This window comes from Geotrypetes seraphini, chromosome 8 (assembly GCF_902459505.1).
Source record: "Geotrypetes seraphini chromosome 8, aGeoSer1.1, whole genome shotgun sequence".
NCBI classification, from domain to species: domain Eukaryota; kingdom Metazoa; phylum Chordata; class Amphibia; order Gymnophiona; family Dermophiidae; genus Geotrypetes; species Geotrypetes seraphini.
Genome location: NC_047091.1, coordinates 154503080 through 154517475, shown reverse-complemented (window position 1 = coordinate 154517475; position 14396 = coordinate 154503080). Strand labels below are relative to the sequence as shown.

The 14396-nt window shown below is 40.3% G+C and overlaps 2 protein-coding genes across 4 annotated transcripts in view; one reads left to right on the top strand and one right to left on the bottom strand.

Moving 5' to 3' along the window:
* Positions 1–14396, top strand: part of HIP1R (huntingtin interacting protein 1 related) — a 243591-nt gene that overhangs the window by 83721 nt on the left and 145474 nt on the right. The gene's annotated exons all lie outside the window — the stretch shown is intronic.
* Positions 882–5404, bottom strand: LOC117365099. Of its 3 annotated transcripts, none has more exons than XM_033955048.1 (3): positions 5253–5404; positions 3004–3090; positions 882–2588 (listed from the first exon to the last, which is right to left on the bottom strand). In XM_033955048.1, exon 3 carries the CDS (start codon positions 2120–2122, stop codon positions 1034–1036), a length of 1089 nt encoding a protein of 362 aa, XP_033810939.1. In that variant the 5' UTR covers positions 2123–2588; positions 3004–3090; positions 5253–5404; the 3' UTR covers positions 882–1033. The 3 variants fall into 3 exon arrangements, with proteins under 3 accessions (XP_033810939.1, XP_033810941.1, XP_033810940.1); XM_033955050.1 differs by having other exon boundaries at positions 5253–5396; XM_033955049.1 differs by lacking the exons at positions 3004–3090; positions 5253–5404 and adding an exon at positions 2956–2972.

Sequence of the window (14396 nt, the reverse complement as noted above, 5' to 3'; positions counted from 1 at the left end):
GTTCAACATCTACCTGGATGCACTAGGGAACCTATTGCAAAGCCTGAAAATCAAATTCTACATTTACGCTGATGACATTACAATAGTCTTTCCCCTAACCAGTGTAACTCCTGAGACAAAAAGTCACCTGGCATCTATCCTTAAGCAAATCGAACTATGGATGTCCGACTTCAAATTGAAACTCAACTCAGATAAAACCAAATTCTTCCTGGCTAGTCCAAACAACAAAATCAAAGACTCATCAGTCTCTTTGAACGGTTAAATCTTTCCCATCACAGATTCCATAAAAATTCTAGGAGTGACGCTAGACCGCAACCTCACCTTTGAAACTCACACCGACTTACTGTACTGCTATTATTCTTAGGGTAATGCTATATCCCACTTTCCCTTCCCCTCACCAGCTCCCTGACTGGGAAAATTAATAGCATACACAGATGACTGAAAGCATAATATAGGTTTATTCATACAATTTTATAATAATGAAATCATGCAGTAAGGAATCAATAATTTATTACCATATATTGCATCATCACTCCGATATCGGGGGACTAGCGAAACATCGGAGGCAGCGCATTCATCTCATATCAGCATCACACGGCTCTTCAGCAGTGGAGAAGTCCCGATTCCACTGAGTTCTGCCTGTCTTTTTATGCCCAGATTATGGTCAGGATCCGGTTAGGCACTTTTTTACTCAAAGTATTATGGTCAGGATCCGGTTTTGTGTATGTGCTCCAACATGAACATATCACAAACAAGTTCACTAACCATTTATGCACATCCTGTCTTTCCCCCCCTTCTCTCGATTGAATCATCCATATCCTGTCTTGACTAAATCTGGCTCGCCAGGTGCAAGTTATCTTTCTGAACTCTAGTTCCCCTTTTAAAAAAAGAAAGTTGTTATTTGGTATTAGGATCCTTTTAGTAGAAGATGGTTTCTTAAACAGCCATTGTTACTAAAAACAACTCTCATATCATATATATCCCATACGTATCACATTCGGTCCTTAACAATGAGTGTTGTATGTAACCATCATCACTTTTTGTTGTTTACAACAAATGCCATATGCCACATAACAATTAAAATTATTACCAGAATAACAACTATTAACAGAGGATGGATGATCCAATCCAGAGTCGTTTTGGCTGAAGGTGAATATCCTAAAAATATATCCCACCAATGATGTGAAGTAGCATCAGCTATTCCTGACCCTATTGTCACTATCGAGTCTGCTGCAATAGTGGTGGTAAGCTGATGAGCCATAATACTTTGATTTAGGTATCGGATGGCACTCTGTATTTTGGTTGATTGAGTTAATATTTGCTTAAATCTGGTCAAATTTACATCCCAATTTGGAACATCCCATTTAGTGCTATTCCAAATGATAGCTACATCCTTATCTACATCGGATGTTAATATGAATGTGTCATTTTCCCAGTGCAATACTGAAATGTTATGAATACATCCCGAAAAAGGCACTGCCATTCCTGGTATCACTGGTTGATCAGTTACTACACATACTACTTGTGGTGCTATTTCGACCATATACCTATAGGTTATTGGCATAATAGTCCATTCACATTTGTTTACAGTATTTTGCAATAAACATGGTTCATATACAGCAGATTGTAATTTACAAACTTTTCCACTTAAAGTGTTATCACAAAAAGTTAAATCATGGGTACGATTATGCATATCTATCACCTGTCCATAAAAGGTGGGGGTCCAAAAGTGTTGATTAGGAGCTGACCCAATTAGTAAAGGCATCACTATGTATTTACACATTATACTCTGTTTGGTTACATTGTAAATGGTAAAATATCCCTGACATAGGGTTTTCTCACACCTTATCCCCGAACTAGGTATTTGTAGCCAATGGCCTGCACGGATTACATCAGAAAAGACGGTCCTCCACACTTGTTCATTTGCTGTCAAAAGTTGTGTTTGAAAGACATTTTTCTGTTGTTGCTGCTGTAATGTTTGCAAAGAACATATAGTCCAATTGATTATGTGAGTAATATTAGTATCTACAAGGAAGGTTAGAGAATTACTAGCATTAAAAAGATCTAACATATCATTATCCACGCCAGCTGCTAGTGTCATTGGGTACCAAATAGTAGGCATCCAATTAGCTTGTATAGTTAAAGCATCATTAATTTTACTTCCAGCGTTATGCAGCCTATTTGCTAAAGATTCTATATCATAACTGTTTATTGTCCCGGTAATAGTTCCAAATCCTCCCAAAATAGTATCATACCAGGCTCTCCTATATCTACATCGACTAGAGGGAGGAAAGGTAATTTTTTACCACTACTTGACTCTGATATAGGGCATAAAAGATATACCCTCTTCTGTCATTGTGAGGGCCTTTCCATATGTCCACATTAGTTGTGATGTTAGCTATTGTACATCTCTGTCCTTTTTCACAACTAAACTTTTCCTGTTGTCGTCTGCTGGTAGCACTTCTCCATCCCCATTGAAATCGAGCATTGTCATCCAAAACCAGACGCCTAGCCGGAGTCCATCCTTCTACGTGACCCAAAGATACGATACCAAGGACTGTGAATACGCATAGGACGATTAGGGTTTCCTGTAAAATTAAACACAGTATTACTCCCGTAGGTAACATTTCTCCTGTGGGACATATTCCCATTTTTCTACACCGGGCCTCATTATCAATAGCGTACGGTCACTGCTATCACTTCAGCGGGAGAGGGGGGACCATTTCGGTTGCTAATCCATATTTTGGCCCCAACATTTACAGTATTTGTGGATCCAAACCCTTTTGCCCCCCTAACCGTCAATTCTGTAGGGGCTGTGGTTTCTCTCACCGGAGCTATATATATAGGAATTAGCAACAGTTGTGCAATTCTTTCTCCCTGTGCTATTATTACATCCTCCGCACCTAAGTTAATTAGTATTACCCTAACCTCCCCTTGATAGTCAGCATCAATTACCCCTCCCAAGACAGTTATTCCTTTTGAGGCATAACTGGATCTGGTTACCAATTGCCCATAATGTTCTTTCGGAATTTTTCTCTGTGTTCTCCACAGCTCTAGTGGTGGAATGTGGTACTGCTGGTAGTGTAAATCCTGGAAGGAAAGCACATGTTCATTAATAAAAGAACAAAGAAAAGAAACACATGGCACGTTTTCCCCTCTGCAAACATGACTAATTCTTGTATCGCAGAGTCACAGTCTCTGTGTTGAATTGTTGAAAAGATTCAAAAAAGGTTTTTTTTTTTTCCCTGAAACACAAAACACACAGATTAAATAGACTTATTTCAGGGTCCTGTGGCACCAAATATGGCCACAGGAAAATTTAAACAGGCAGACACATTCTCTACATGGTAAAATTAGACTGTCTTTTTCCTAACATCAGGGAATTATTCTCAATCCATATTCTTTATTAGGTTCCTATCCTGAAGAGCTTACTTGTAAAAAGTAAGCAAGATTTCAATTCCAAATTCATCCACTTACATAAAAGTTTATTATAATTATTCTTTTCCGGTAACAAGGTTAACAAGCCTTTTGTTTCACATTTATTTTAATTGTATAGGTACTTAACCTCTACTTTTGTTAATCTTTTTATTTTAAACTTCCCAATTTAATTTTAAAATGCATTTAAATTTAATTACTCCCTAATCATACATTTCGGGCAATGCATATTTTTAAAAATACTTTATAAACCATGCAGGGGCACAAAAAGTCATATTCAAAACTAATTTGAAACACTGAGATAAAGGCAAGGAAACTTTTTTCTTTTGCACACCGTCACAAACACAATATTTCTTTTAAGCATGGCATCTATTGCTAGAATAAATCTTTCTTCTTTTCAGAAAAGTATTCTTTTACTGTAACATGCCTGAGATCCGGCTTTCACATACCTTACCTTCAAACAAATGTGCTGTATAAACCAGCAGGCACTCTTACGACTGCCAGAACACGTAACTATCTGGCTTGACAAAATTATTTGTCTCAAATCACATTCCTTATTCTAACATACTTTGCATTCAATTTCCAGCCTTGAAACCAGCTAGACTTTTTAAACCTTTATTTTTCTTTCCTAAACCATCTCGTTTAATATCACATCCTGATTCCTTCTGATCCTACAGTTCTGTTCTTCCAACATTCTTATAAACAAGGGAAAAATTCAGGCTACATTCTCGTACAGAACTTTCAGACAAACAGCTCCTAAACTACTAAAATACCTTAATTATTCTTCAACATCAAAAACAACAAGAACTTTTCCCCACGGCTGATCGGAACTCCAAACAGCATACATTTCCCTGTGTATGCTCGTAAAGTTTTCATTCTAAAAATCCTCCTGCTGCTAACAAGGTAATTGCAAGTTACTACATTTTAAATCCACCATATGTTAATATTTAAGCACATTTTAAAGATCGATACCTATTTCTGAAAGATATCTCAGCAGCTCAGACAAAGAAAATCTCCATACTGTGGAATTTCCCTCCTTCTCTTCTTTTTATACTTATATTGTGCCACTTTTACAGCTGCTCTTTCTGCTACATCCTGATAATGTTCCAGTTTATCCTTTAATAATTTACTATTACATTCCAGCACCAGACACCGTCCCTCTAATTCTAACTTACTCTGTTCTACTCTCCCTTTCTCATTAAGTGCCATCTGCAACCGCTTGTGCACCCCACGGTAGACAGAGGCCAACACCCAACTCCTTCGAGCCAGGGTAACTGCTTCACCTGTTTTCACAGGGATTGTTTCAAGTACTTGTACACCATTCTTTGGTTTAAGTGCCGTCTGCAACCGCTTGTGCACCCCACGGTATGCAGAGGCCAACACCCAACTCCTTCGAGCCAGGGTAACTGCTTCACCTGTTTTCACAGGGATTGTTTCAAGTACTTGTACCACATTCTTTGGTTCAAATTCCCTTAATTCCTTATCCCATGATTCCGCCAATCCATGATTGGCCATTTCTGCCGCTATTATTTCATACGGGTCCCCGGTCCAGCCTGGTATCCCTGCAGGTTCTTTTTTAGATTTCTCCTTTCGCCGGAACATTGTTCGGTCTTATTTAGGGAGATCCTGCCGACTACGCCAATTAATGTACTGCTATTATTCTTAGGGTAATGCTATATCCCACTTTCCCTTCCCCTCACCAGCTCCCTGACTGGGAAAATTAATAGCATACACAGATGACTGAAAGCATAATATAGGTTTATTCATACAATTTTATAATAATGAAATCATGCAGTAAGGAATCAATAATTTATTACCATATATTGCATCATCACTCCGATATCGGGGGACTAGCGAAACATCGGAGGCAGCGCATTCATCTCATATCAGCATCACACGGCTCTTCAGCAGTGGAGAAGTCCCGATTCCACTGAGTTCTGCCTGTCTTTTTATGCCCAGATTATGGTCAGGATCCGGTTAGGCACTTTTTTACTCAAAGTATTATGGTCAGGATCCGGTTTTGTGTATGTGCTCCAACATGAACATATCACAAACAAGTTCACTAACCATTTATGCACATCCTGTCTTTCCCCCCCCTTCTCTCGATTGAATCATCCATATCCTGTCTTGACTAAATCTGGCTCGCCAGGTGCAAGTTATCTTTCTGAACTCTAGTTCCCCTTTTAAAAAAAGAAAGTTGTTATTTGGTATTAGGATCCTTTTAGTAGAAGATGGTTTCTTAAACAGCCATTGTTACTAAAAACAACTCTCATATCATATATATCCCATACGTATCACACTTACTAGTCAGAAAATGCTTCTCCGCCTTATGGAAACTAAGCACCATCAGAAAATACTTTGATGCATCCTCATTCCGCTTACTGGTGCAATACTCCATCCTGAGCTTACTCGACTACTGCAACATTATCTACCTGGGATCCATCAAAAAAAACATTAAAAGACTACGTATCATCCAAAATTTTGCAATTCGACTGATCTTTGGACTAAAAAAATGGGAACACAACTCCCTACTACCAAAAACTCCTCTGGTTGCCTCTGGAAGCAAGAGTGCTGTTCAAGTTTGCCTGTCTCTGTTTCAAATCCATTCTTGGTTCGGCCCCCTTATACTTGGTTCCCCATTTTACCTTAGATTGTCCATCCAGACCCACTCGCAGAGCTCATCTCTTCAGCCATCCAACTCTAAAAAAATACCTGAACAGAACTCTAGCCTTCCAAGCAGGTCATCTAAACAATTGGCTGAGCAACATTATCTGCGTTCCTCATCCTACCTAAACTTCAGAAAATTATTAAAAACTAATCTATTTAACCGATTTGTAGCCTAAGACCCCTTACCCGACCCTTGCCCCTTAAGATCTCTTTTTTTCTTACCTTCCTTCCCGCTCACCTTACATTTGATCCCTTATATTGTTCTTGTTCCATGCTTACATATATTAATTGTATCTGTATCTGCTGATTGTCCAGCCCTTTATTGTAAACCACCTCGAATTACTAAGGCTTTGGCGGTATATAAGAAATAAAATTATTATTATTCAGAGTATTTATTAAAATTTATATATTGCACAATATCAACTTTGGTCAAATCAGCGCAGTTTACAATTAACACATACATGTTTATACTCCAAGAAAAATAAGACAAGAAAAAAAAACCCTTCTATATCTTGATCAGATTTCATTCACAAGATTCGCAAGAAATTTTTGTTTTAATCATTTAGAGGCTTCCTTACTAAGCTGAACTTAGAAATAGTTGGTTTTTCCCATGTGCTAAGCCCATTTCTTGTATGGACATGAAAATCCCTTTTTTTTTGTATGTGTTTCATTTTTGGCCATGTGCTAATGTCACCATTAGTGTTTAGCTATTAAGAAAAAAATAATAATTTTGACTGAGGAGCCCTTACAGCGCCAATTTATGAGGCAATAAAGGCTCCTGTTTAACCCTGAGTAGCTAGTCAGCATTTTCTAATGTGCATACGCTATTTACCGCTTCCATGCCAACTCTCCATCCATTCTCTGCCCCTGACACGCCCTCTGAAAAAATAAATTACTGCGTGCTTAGTGTACACCAGTGTATCGCAGACTGTGTGCCTCCTGAGATTTCAGGTATGCCGTGGCACACGGGTGGGGGGGGGAGGAGAGGCGCTGGCTGATTGCCTACAGGATGTGCCTCTTGCCGCAAGAGACACATCCTTTAGGCAATCAGCCAACGCCTCTCCTCTCTGGCCCTCTTCCCTGTTGGCACCCCCCCCACTGGTGTCTCAGGGCCGTCTGAAGGGCCTTTGCGCATGTGGTGGCACATGTGCGACGCCCACTCACGTGCCACAGCTTGAGAAAGTTTGTGGGAAACTGGTGTATACAAATTCCTAAAGAAATGCAGGACAAGTGAGCCCATTCTGCGTTAACACCATTTTTGCTATGCTAAGCCCACATTAACACAACTTAGTAAAAGGACCCCCTTAATTGGGGAAACAATATTCCTCCAGTTTTCCAACAGTTTTGCATTTTCTGAGAGTTTTTGAGGTCTCAGAGTGGAATGGGTGTGAATCTGACCAGCCAAAGCCTGATTGAGGTGCTCAGCTCTGAGGTGGAATGAAGCAAATGACTTGTGACATCTTGATGTTTCATGGTGGTGATGTTAAGGAACAGAGAACTACAGGGTTGGACTAAATCTTTTTTATCCAAGTTCTTAAATATTTCCAAGGTGTAGTGTATCAACATATAGCTAAAATTTCTAAATAATAGTCTTAGCATCACATTTTGGCATTGATCAGAATCCTTAGTGTAAAGTAAAACTAGAGAATGACAAAGTGGCTGTTACCCGCGGGTAGCTGCGGGTAACCCGCTGAAACGGTGAGGGGGGAAAAAGTGCGTGCTCACTGCGGGTACGGGAACAAGGCCATCCACCGCCCCGTGGAGCGGTGAATGGCCTTGTCCCCGCAGTTAAGGGAGGGAACACGCGCAGTCACCAATCGCGCGCAGCCCCCTCCCTCCTTTCTACCTACCCGAATCTATCTATCTCCCTCCCCCTTATTTTCGCAGCACGTTTTGAGTAATTTCTTCACAAAGCCATTGGAGCCTGCAAGCAGTAGCGTGCGTATGTGGGCGGAAGCTTCTCTTGACGCAACATCTGATTGCATCAGAAGAGAAGCTTCCGCCCACACACACACGCTACTGCTTGCAGGCTCTGACAGCTTTGAAGAAGTTGCTCAAAACGCGCCACAAAGGTAAAGGGGAGGGAGATAGATAGTTAGATTTGGGTAGGTAGGAAGGAGGGAGGGGGGTGCCGAAGGGCGGTGAGGTGGCGAGAGGGAAGGGTGGTGGAGGAAAGGAAAAGGAGCAGACGCTGAAGGGGAGTGGAGAGGAACAGACGCTGAAAGGAAATGGGGAACAGATAGTGGGGAGAAGATGCTGAAGGGAAATGGGGAAGACAGAGTTAGGGAGAAGACGCTGAAGGGAAATGGGGGAGACAGAGTGGGTAGAAGACGCTGAAGGGAAATGGGGAACAGAGAGTGGGGAGAAGACGCTGGAAGGGAAGAAGACAGAGATGCCAGACTGGGGGAGCAGAGGGAAGAAGATGGGTGCCAGACCAATTGGGGGGGGGGTGAAGGGAGAGGCACAGTAACAGAGCAAATGGAAGATGCAGAAAGAAGACAGAAAGTGGCTGGAAGGAATTGAATGAGAAGATGAGGGAAGCAGAAACCAGACAACAAAGGTAGAAAAAAAAAATTCTATTTATTTATTTTCTTTTTTCATTTTTTTTTCTTTAGGATAAAGTAGTATATTAGTTGTGTTTATAAAAATTTATAAACAAAGCCCTGCCAGCTGAACATCTCTTTCTCTAGTTCAGCAGCCAGAACTTTGATTTATAAGGAAGGAATAAGCTAAATATTGCAGTACTGAGGCTTTTATGGATGCTGCGGGAATAGTAGTCGCGGGGACGGGGCGGGGACAGTGATGATGGGGATGGGGCGGGGACAGTGGTCGCAGGGACGGTAGTTGCGGGAACGAGGTGTTGATGGGGACAAATTTTTTCCCCGTGTCATTCTCTAATTAAAACTATGTTTAGCTCTCACCACCCTGCGCAAAGCCTGGTCTTTCCTTCCTGCAGACCACTTCACAAGCATTTGCAGCATCTTCAAGGTGTGCATCCTGTACTCCTGGCTAAATGGCTTGATGTTTGGAGAGTTCATTCCCATGGTTGGGATGATGAAAAAGACAAATACCCTGGAACGATAACCGATTAATCAACCACACACATTTCTGGAATTTCACCTCTACCACAAACTTCAGTGGCATGCCTTGAACATGCTGTGTGCTGGAATTCTTATGCTTTTCTCTTTTGTTCATTCATATCTAAACCATCTTTCTGCTTGGGTTGATACATGGGAATAAATTTTTTTTTTTAAATTCTTTATTTAAATTTTTTCAAATAAACAACAATTGTGCTTATCAGGCAATATACGATATTAATACATCCAATCTTTCTTTTAGTAAATATAATAATTCAAAAAAATAATACAGAAATAAATCAACTTTCATTATTGGATCAATATATTAACAAAAAAGGAAAAAAAACCCAAACTTTTTAACATAGTCCTCAATAAAAGAAGAAGGAGACAAAGAAAAAGAAATTCTTCCAGGAAAGATCACATATTAAATATTTAAAGGAAATTAAGTGACAACTGATGGTTATAATAATGCTAGACTTGAGTTATACCGAAAATCACTATGGCACAAATGAAACTCCTTTACCTTCTAAAAAGAAACGTAACTGCTGTGAATCATAAAAAATATATCTATTATTTTGAAATACAACAAAACATTTACAAGGAAATCTTAACTGAAAAGAAGCTCCTAATGATAAAACTTTTCCCCGATATGTAAGAAATTCTTTCCTTCTAGTCTGAGTCCATTTTGAAACATCCGGAAAAATATATATTCTTTCTCCCAAAAAAGAAACTTGTTTTAGACCATAATACAATTTCAGAATCATTTCTTTGTCCTGGTGAAATACCAGAGATACTATCAGTGTAGCTCGTCCGGACACTTCAATATTTGATGATTCCAAGAAAATTGTTAAATCTTGTTCAGTAGTTGTTTCAGGCTCTTTTATTGTCCTTTTTAGGTAATAAATCTTTTGCAAAGGTGGTATATTCGTTTCCACAATTTTTAATATGGAAACCAGGAAATCCTTAAATAATTCCCTAGGAGTTTTAAATTTAGACATAGGAAAATTTAAAATCCTCAAATTTAAACTCCTATTTTGATTTTCCAGATTTTCAATTTTACGAAGAAGAAAATCTTTATCCTTTGCATGCTGGTTATTAAAGGATTTAATCTCGGTTATAGATTTTTCAATATCTCCTATTTGTTTTACTTGATCATGAGAAACAGTTTCCAGTTTTTTAACTTTAGTAGAAACTTCAGCCATCAAGGAAATGAATCCAATACATACTGTTTGAAGATTTTCAATTGCTCCCCACAGTGAATCCAGTGTAACCACCGCCGGTTTCACAAGCGGCTTGAGATGAGGTAGCCCGGGTTCCCGCTCTCCTTCCCGGGTTTCACCTCCCCCACTCTCACCACCGCTTGCCTGCAGTGCTCCTCCTCCTCCTTCCGTTCTTCTCTCCGAGTTAGCCTGCAACGGCGTTATCTCCTGGATCGGCTGTTGCCGAAATCCCTCTGCAGGAAATCCCAACTCCGTTGCGCTGCTCGGGGGAGGAGGAGGGTCAGGTCCCAGAGGGCTCAGCGACGCGTCGCCGTCCAGGCTGAGCTGCTCCTGGAGCTCAGCTGCGGATCCGCCCAACGCCATCGGGGCTGCATAGGATGTAATCGCAGCTTGACGCGGAGTTGAAGTCGCGGCCAAGGGAAGAGGGATAACCCTCTGCCATCCCCTCCTCTTAGGCATCAAAGAAAAACTGAAGAAAACTTTACCAAAGGTAAAATGTTACTGCTAGAGCGGGAGCTTTAACTCACACATCCACTCCCGTCGCCATCTTGTCTCCCTATGGGAAGAAATTTTACTATCATAATCATATGTATAGAGCATATAAGATTACAGTGTTCCCCCGTGAATTCACAGTTCATGAATCGCAGACTCGCTCATTCGCGGTCTGCTCCGACCGCATCTTCCTGTAGTAAAGTTGGGCTACACCAACCGAGAGCTACGAGTCAAAGCGGCTCCTGATTGGTGTAGCCCGACTTTACTACAGGAAAAGGTGGTGGGATCAGACTGCGAGTGATTTTCTTCACCCGCCTGCACTCCAGATGCCCTTTCCTGCCTCTCCAGCTGCCCTCTCCTGCCTCCCCTGCCTTTTGACAGGCGAAAAACCGCATTTGTGTGTTTTTTTAAATTTGGGGGGTTTCTGGAACGGAACCCCCGTGAATTTTGGGGGAGTACTTATAGTGCTGAACAGAAATTACTTATAGGGGAGTACTTATAGTGATGAACAGAAATCCTTTCAAGAGAGGATAGGCAACAAACAGCATTGAGTTAAGAGAATAAGGTCATGACTGAGAAAGTTTATAGTGTGCATCCTGTTGATATTTGAAGAACCCTTCGTACTTGTAACAAGAGAACAATTATGGGCCAAACTGCATACTGCCATTGGGGGATGGGGAAGAATGTTTATATTTTAGTTGAGGCATTTACCCTTTGGGCCTCATCTGGGTGAGGATACTGTGGAAGCAATGTTCACAGCCCAACGGATTGCCAGGTATTGTCCAATGGGGACATGATTTGAGCTTATGCCTACAATTGCAGGGGTCTGGAGGTAACATAGTAAATGATGACAGATAAAGACCTGAACGATCCATCCAGTCTGCCCATAAGTTATACCCATTAAAAAATACATGATTAGATTAACTTGTTTCTTCTTGGATATTTCTGGACTGTAGACTTTAAAGTCTGGTATTGTCCTAGGTTCCAAATGCTGAAGTTGCCATCAAAGCTCACTCCAGTCTATCCAACCATCCCATTGTTTGCAGGATATCTACCGAAAAGCCTGGCCAGTAACGTCTTCATGTTCCATATTAGTGGTGTTCACATTGCCCACCCCAGCCCACCCTACACCGAATCACCATATATGGGACACAGACCGTGCAGGTCTGTCCAATATCGGCCTTAGTTCTTTAATTTACATCCTTCATTTTCTAATTATTTTTATTCAACGCTTTTTGAATTCCATCACCATTTTCCTCTCCACCACTTCCCTCGGGAGGACATAACAGGCATCTAAAACCCTCTCCGTGAAGAAGAATCTCCTAACATTGCACCTAAGTCTTTCTCCCTATAATCTCAAATTATGCCCTCTAGTTTTACTATTTTTTCTTCACTGGAAAATATTTGGTTCTATTTTAATTGCCTTTCAAGTATTTAAATGTCTGTATCATATCTCCTCTGTCCCTCTCCTCCAGAGTATACATATTTTGATCTTCCAGTCTCTTCTCATACACAATTTTCTCCATTATGGCACCACAAACTTGGAATTCCCTTCCAATACATAGGGAAGAAAAATTGCTTAATAAGTTCAAAGGTCTTTAAAAAAGCTAGCTCTTCAAGGATGCTTTCAATTGAGCAGCTCAAACTCTATAGAATTCAAATATTCCTCAGTGAGCTAAAATCCTTTAAATGAAAATTAAGTGGGTAACAATTCCCTATTCTACTGTTCTAACCCTATAAGTTCTCTTTCCTCAAAGCATTGTAGTTCAACTAGTTTTCCTCCTGTTTCATGTATCGTTACAATGTTAAAGTATGTGTGTCTTTTAATACAACCCTATTTTTATTTGTAAATCACATTGGATTACAATATTGCGATCAAATCAAATTTTAAATAAACTTGAAACTTCAACCTCTTACCATTTTCGTCGTTTTCATCTGGACCGCTTCAAGTCTTTTTATATCCTTTGCCAGATGCAGCCTCCAAAACTGAACACAATACTCCAAGTTTGGCCTCCCCAAAACTTCTACTCAACTGTTCCTGTCTTTTGATCCAAACAAAATTGGAGCACCTGTTACCAAGAGAACTATTTCTACATGGCTAGTGGACTCTGTCTCCTTTTGCTATGCTTGGTCTGGACTGACACTTGAGGGCTGTGTCACTGCACACACAAAGTTCAGTAATAACAACTTCAGTAGCTTGTCTACGTTACACTCCCATTGAGGACATCTGTAAAGCAGCCACCTGGTCCTCAATTTATACCTTCACATCCCATTATTGTATGGAGAATCATTCCAAGCAGAATAGTTGGTTTGGCCAAACAATTCTGCAGAATTTATTCTCTACTTAGATGCCAACTTCTTCTAACCATTTTGATTTTGCCAGGCTCATAGTATTTGTCAATAACCCTCTTCTAAGAGGCATGATCCTGGCAGCTAGGGAGTTCCTCATTTGAGAATATATTGCCTGCTTGTCCTTGGATATAGCATGGTTACTCATCTGTAACAGATGTTATCCAAGGACAGCAGACAGATATTCACAACCCTCCCATCTCCCCTAGTTGACTTCTTATCTTTATTACTGAACTGAAGGTCCCACGAGCCAACATCTGTCAGGAAGGCACTAATGCATGTGCAGTAAGGGCAGTCTTGAGACTTTTAAAGTGACGGTACATTTTTGCACTGTCCATGCCAGGCTTCATGGATGATGCCACCCACATATGAGAATATCTCTGCCTGCTGTCCTTGGATAACACCTGCTGCAGATGAGTAACTATAATTTTTCTTTGTGATTACATTACATTACATTAGTGATTTCTATTCCGCCATTACCTTGCGGTTCAAGGTGGAAATACTTCCAAACTAAAACAAAATTATATTCAAAATTTGAAGGAATAGAATAAGCGATGACATAGAATTTTTAAGGTAATATATATTGGGTAAAGAGTTACCAAAGGGAAGTGGAGGTCTTTAGGAGATAAGAATAGGGTGAAATTATGGGTTTTAGATAACGTTTGGTAGATAAAAGAGTATTAGAGAGATCTAAGGGTAAATAGAGTGTTGGATATTGGGTTGGGATTGGTTGTGCTGGATAGGTTTGTGTTTTTTGAAGAGTATGGTTTTAATGGCTCTCCTGAAGGCTTTGTAGTCTGTAGTCGAAGATAACAGAGTGGTGATTTGTCTATCCAGTTTAGCTGCTTTGGAGGCTATTAGTGATGTTATTGTCTCGAGGTTCATTCTACTCTGAAACTTCTGACTTCACATTTAGTCTTAAACTTTCTTTTATTTACACTAAGCTTCCAGGAATCTAACCAAGATGTTCCTAGAGTTGGCAAATATAACTCATGGGGCACAGGCGTACTGAGATTTCTTGCAAGCTCTTACCTCCTCCTAAGTTTTGTATTTTTGAGCTGTTGTCTGTCCACCCCTTCAATTAGCATTCTTACCTGGGCCGAGACTGCTTCTCTGTGTAATTGGCTTTCTTGTCAGTCATGTGAATCAGAGAAGT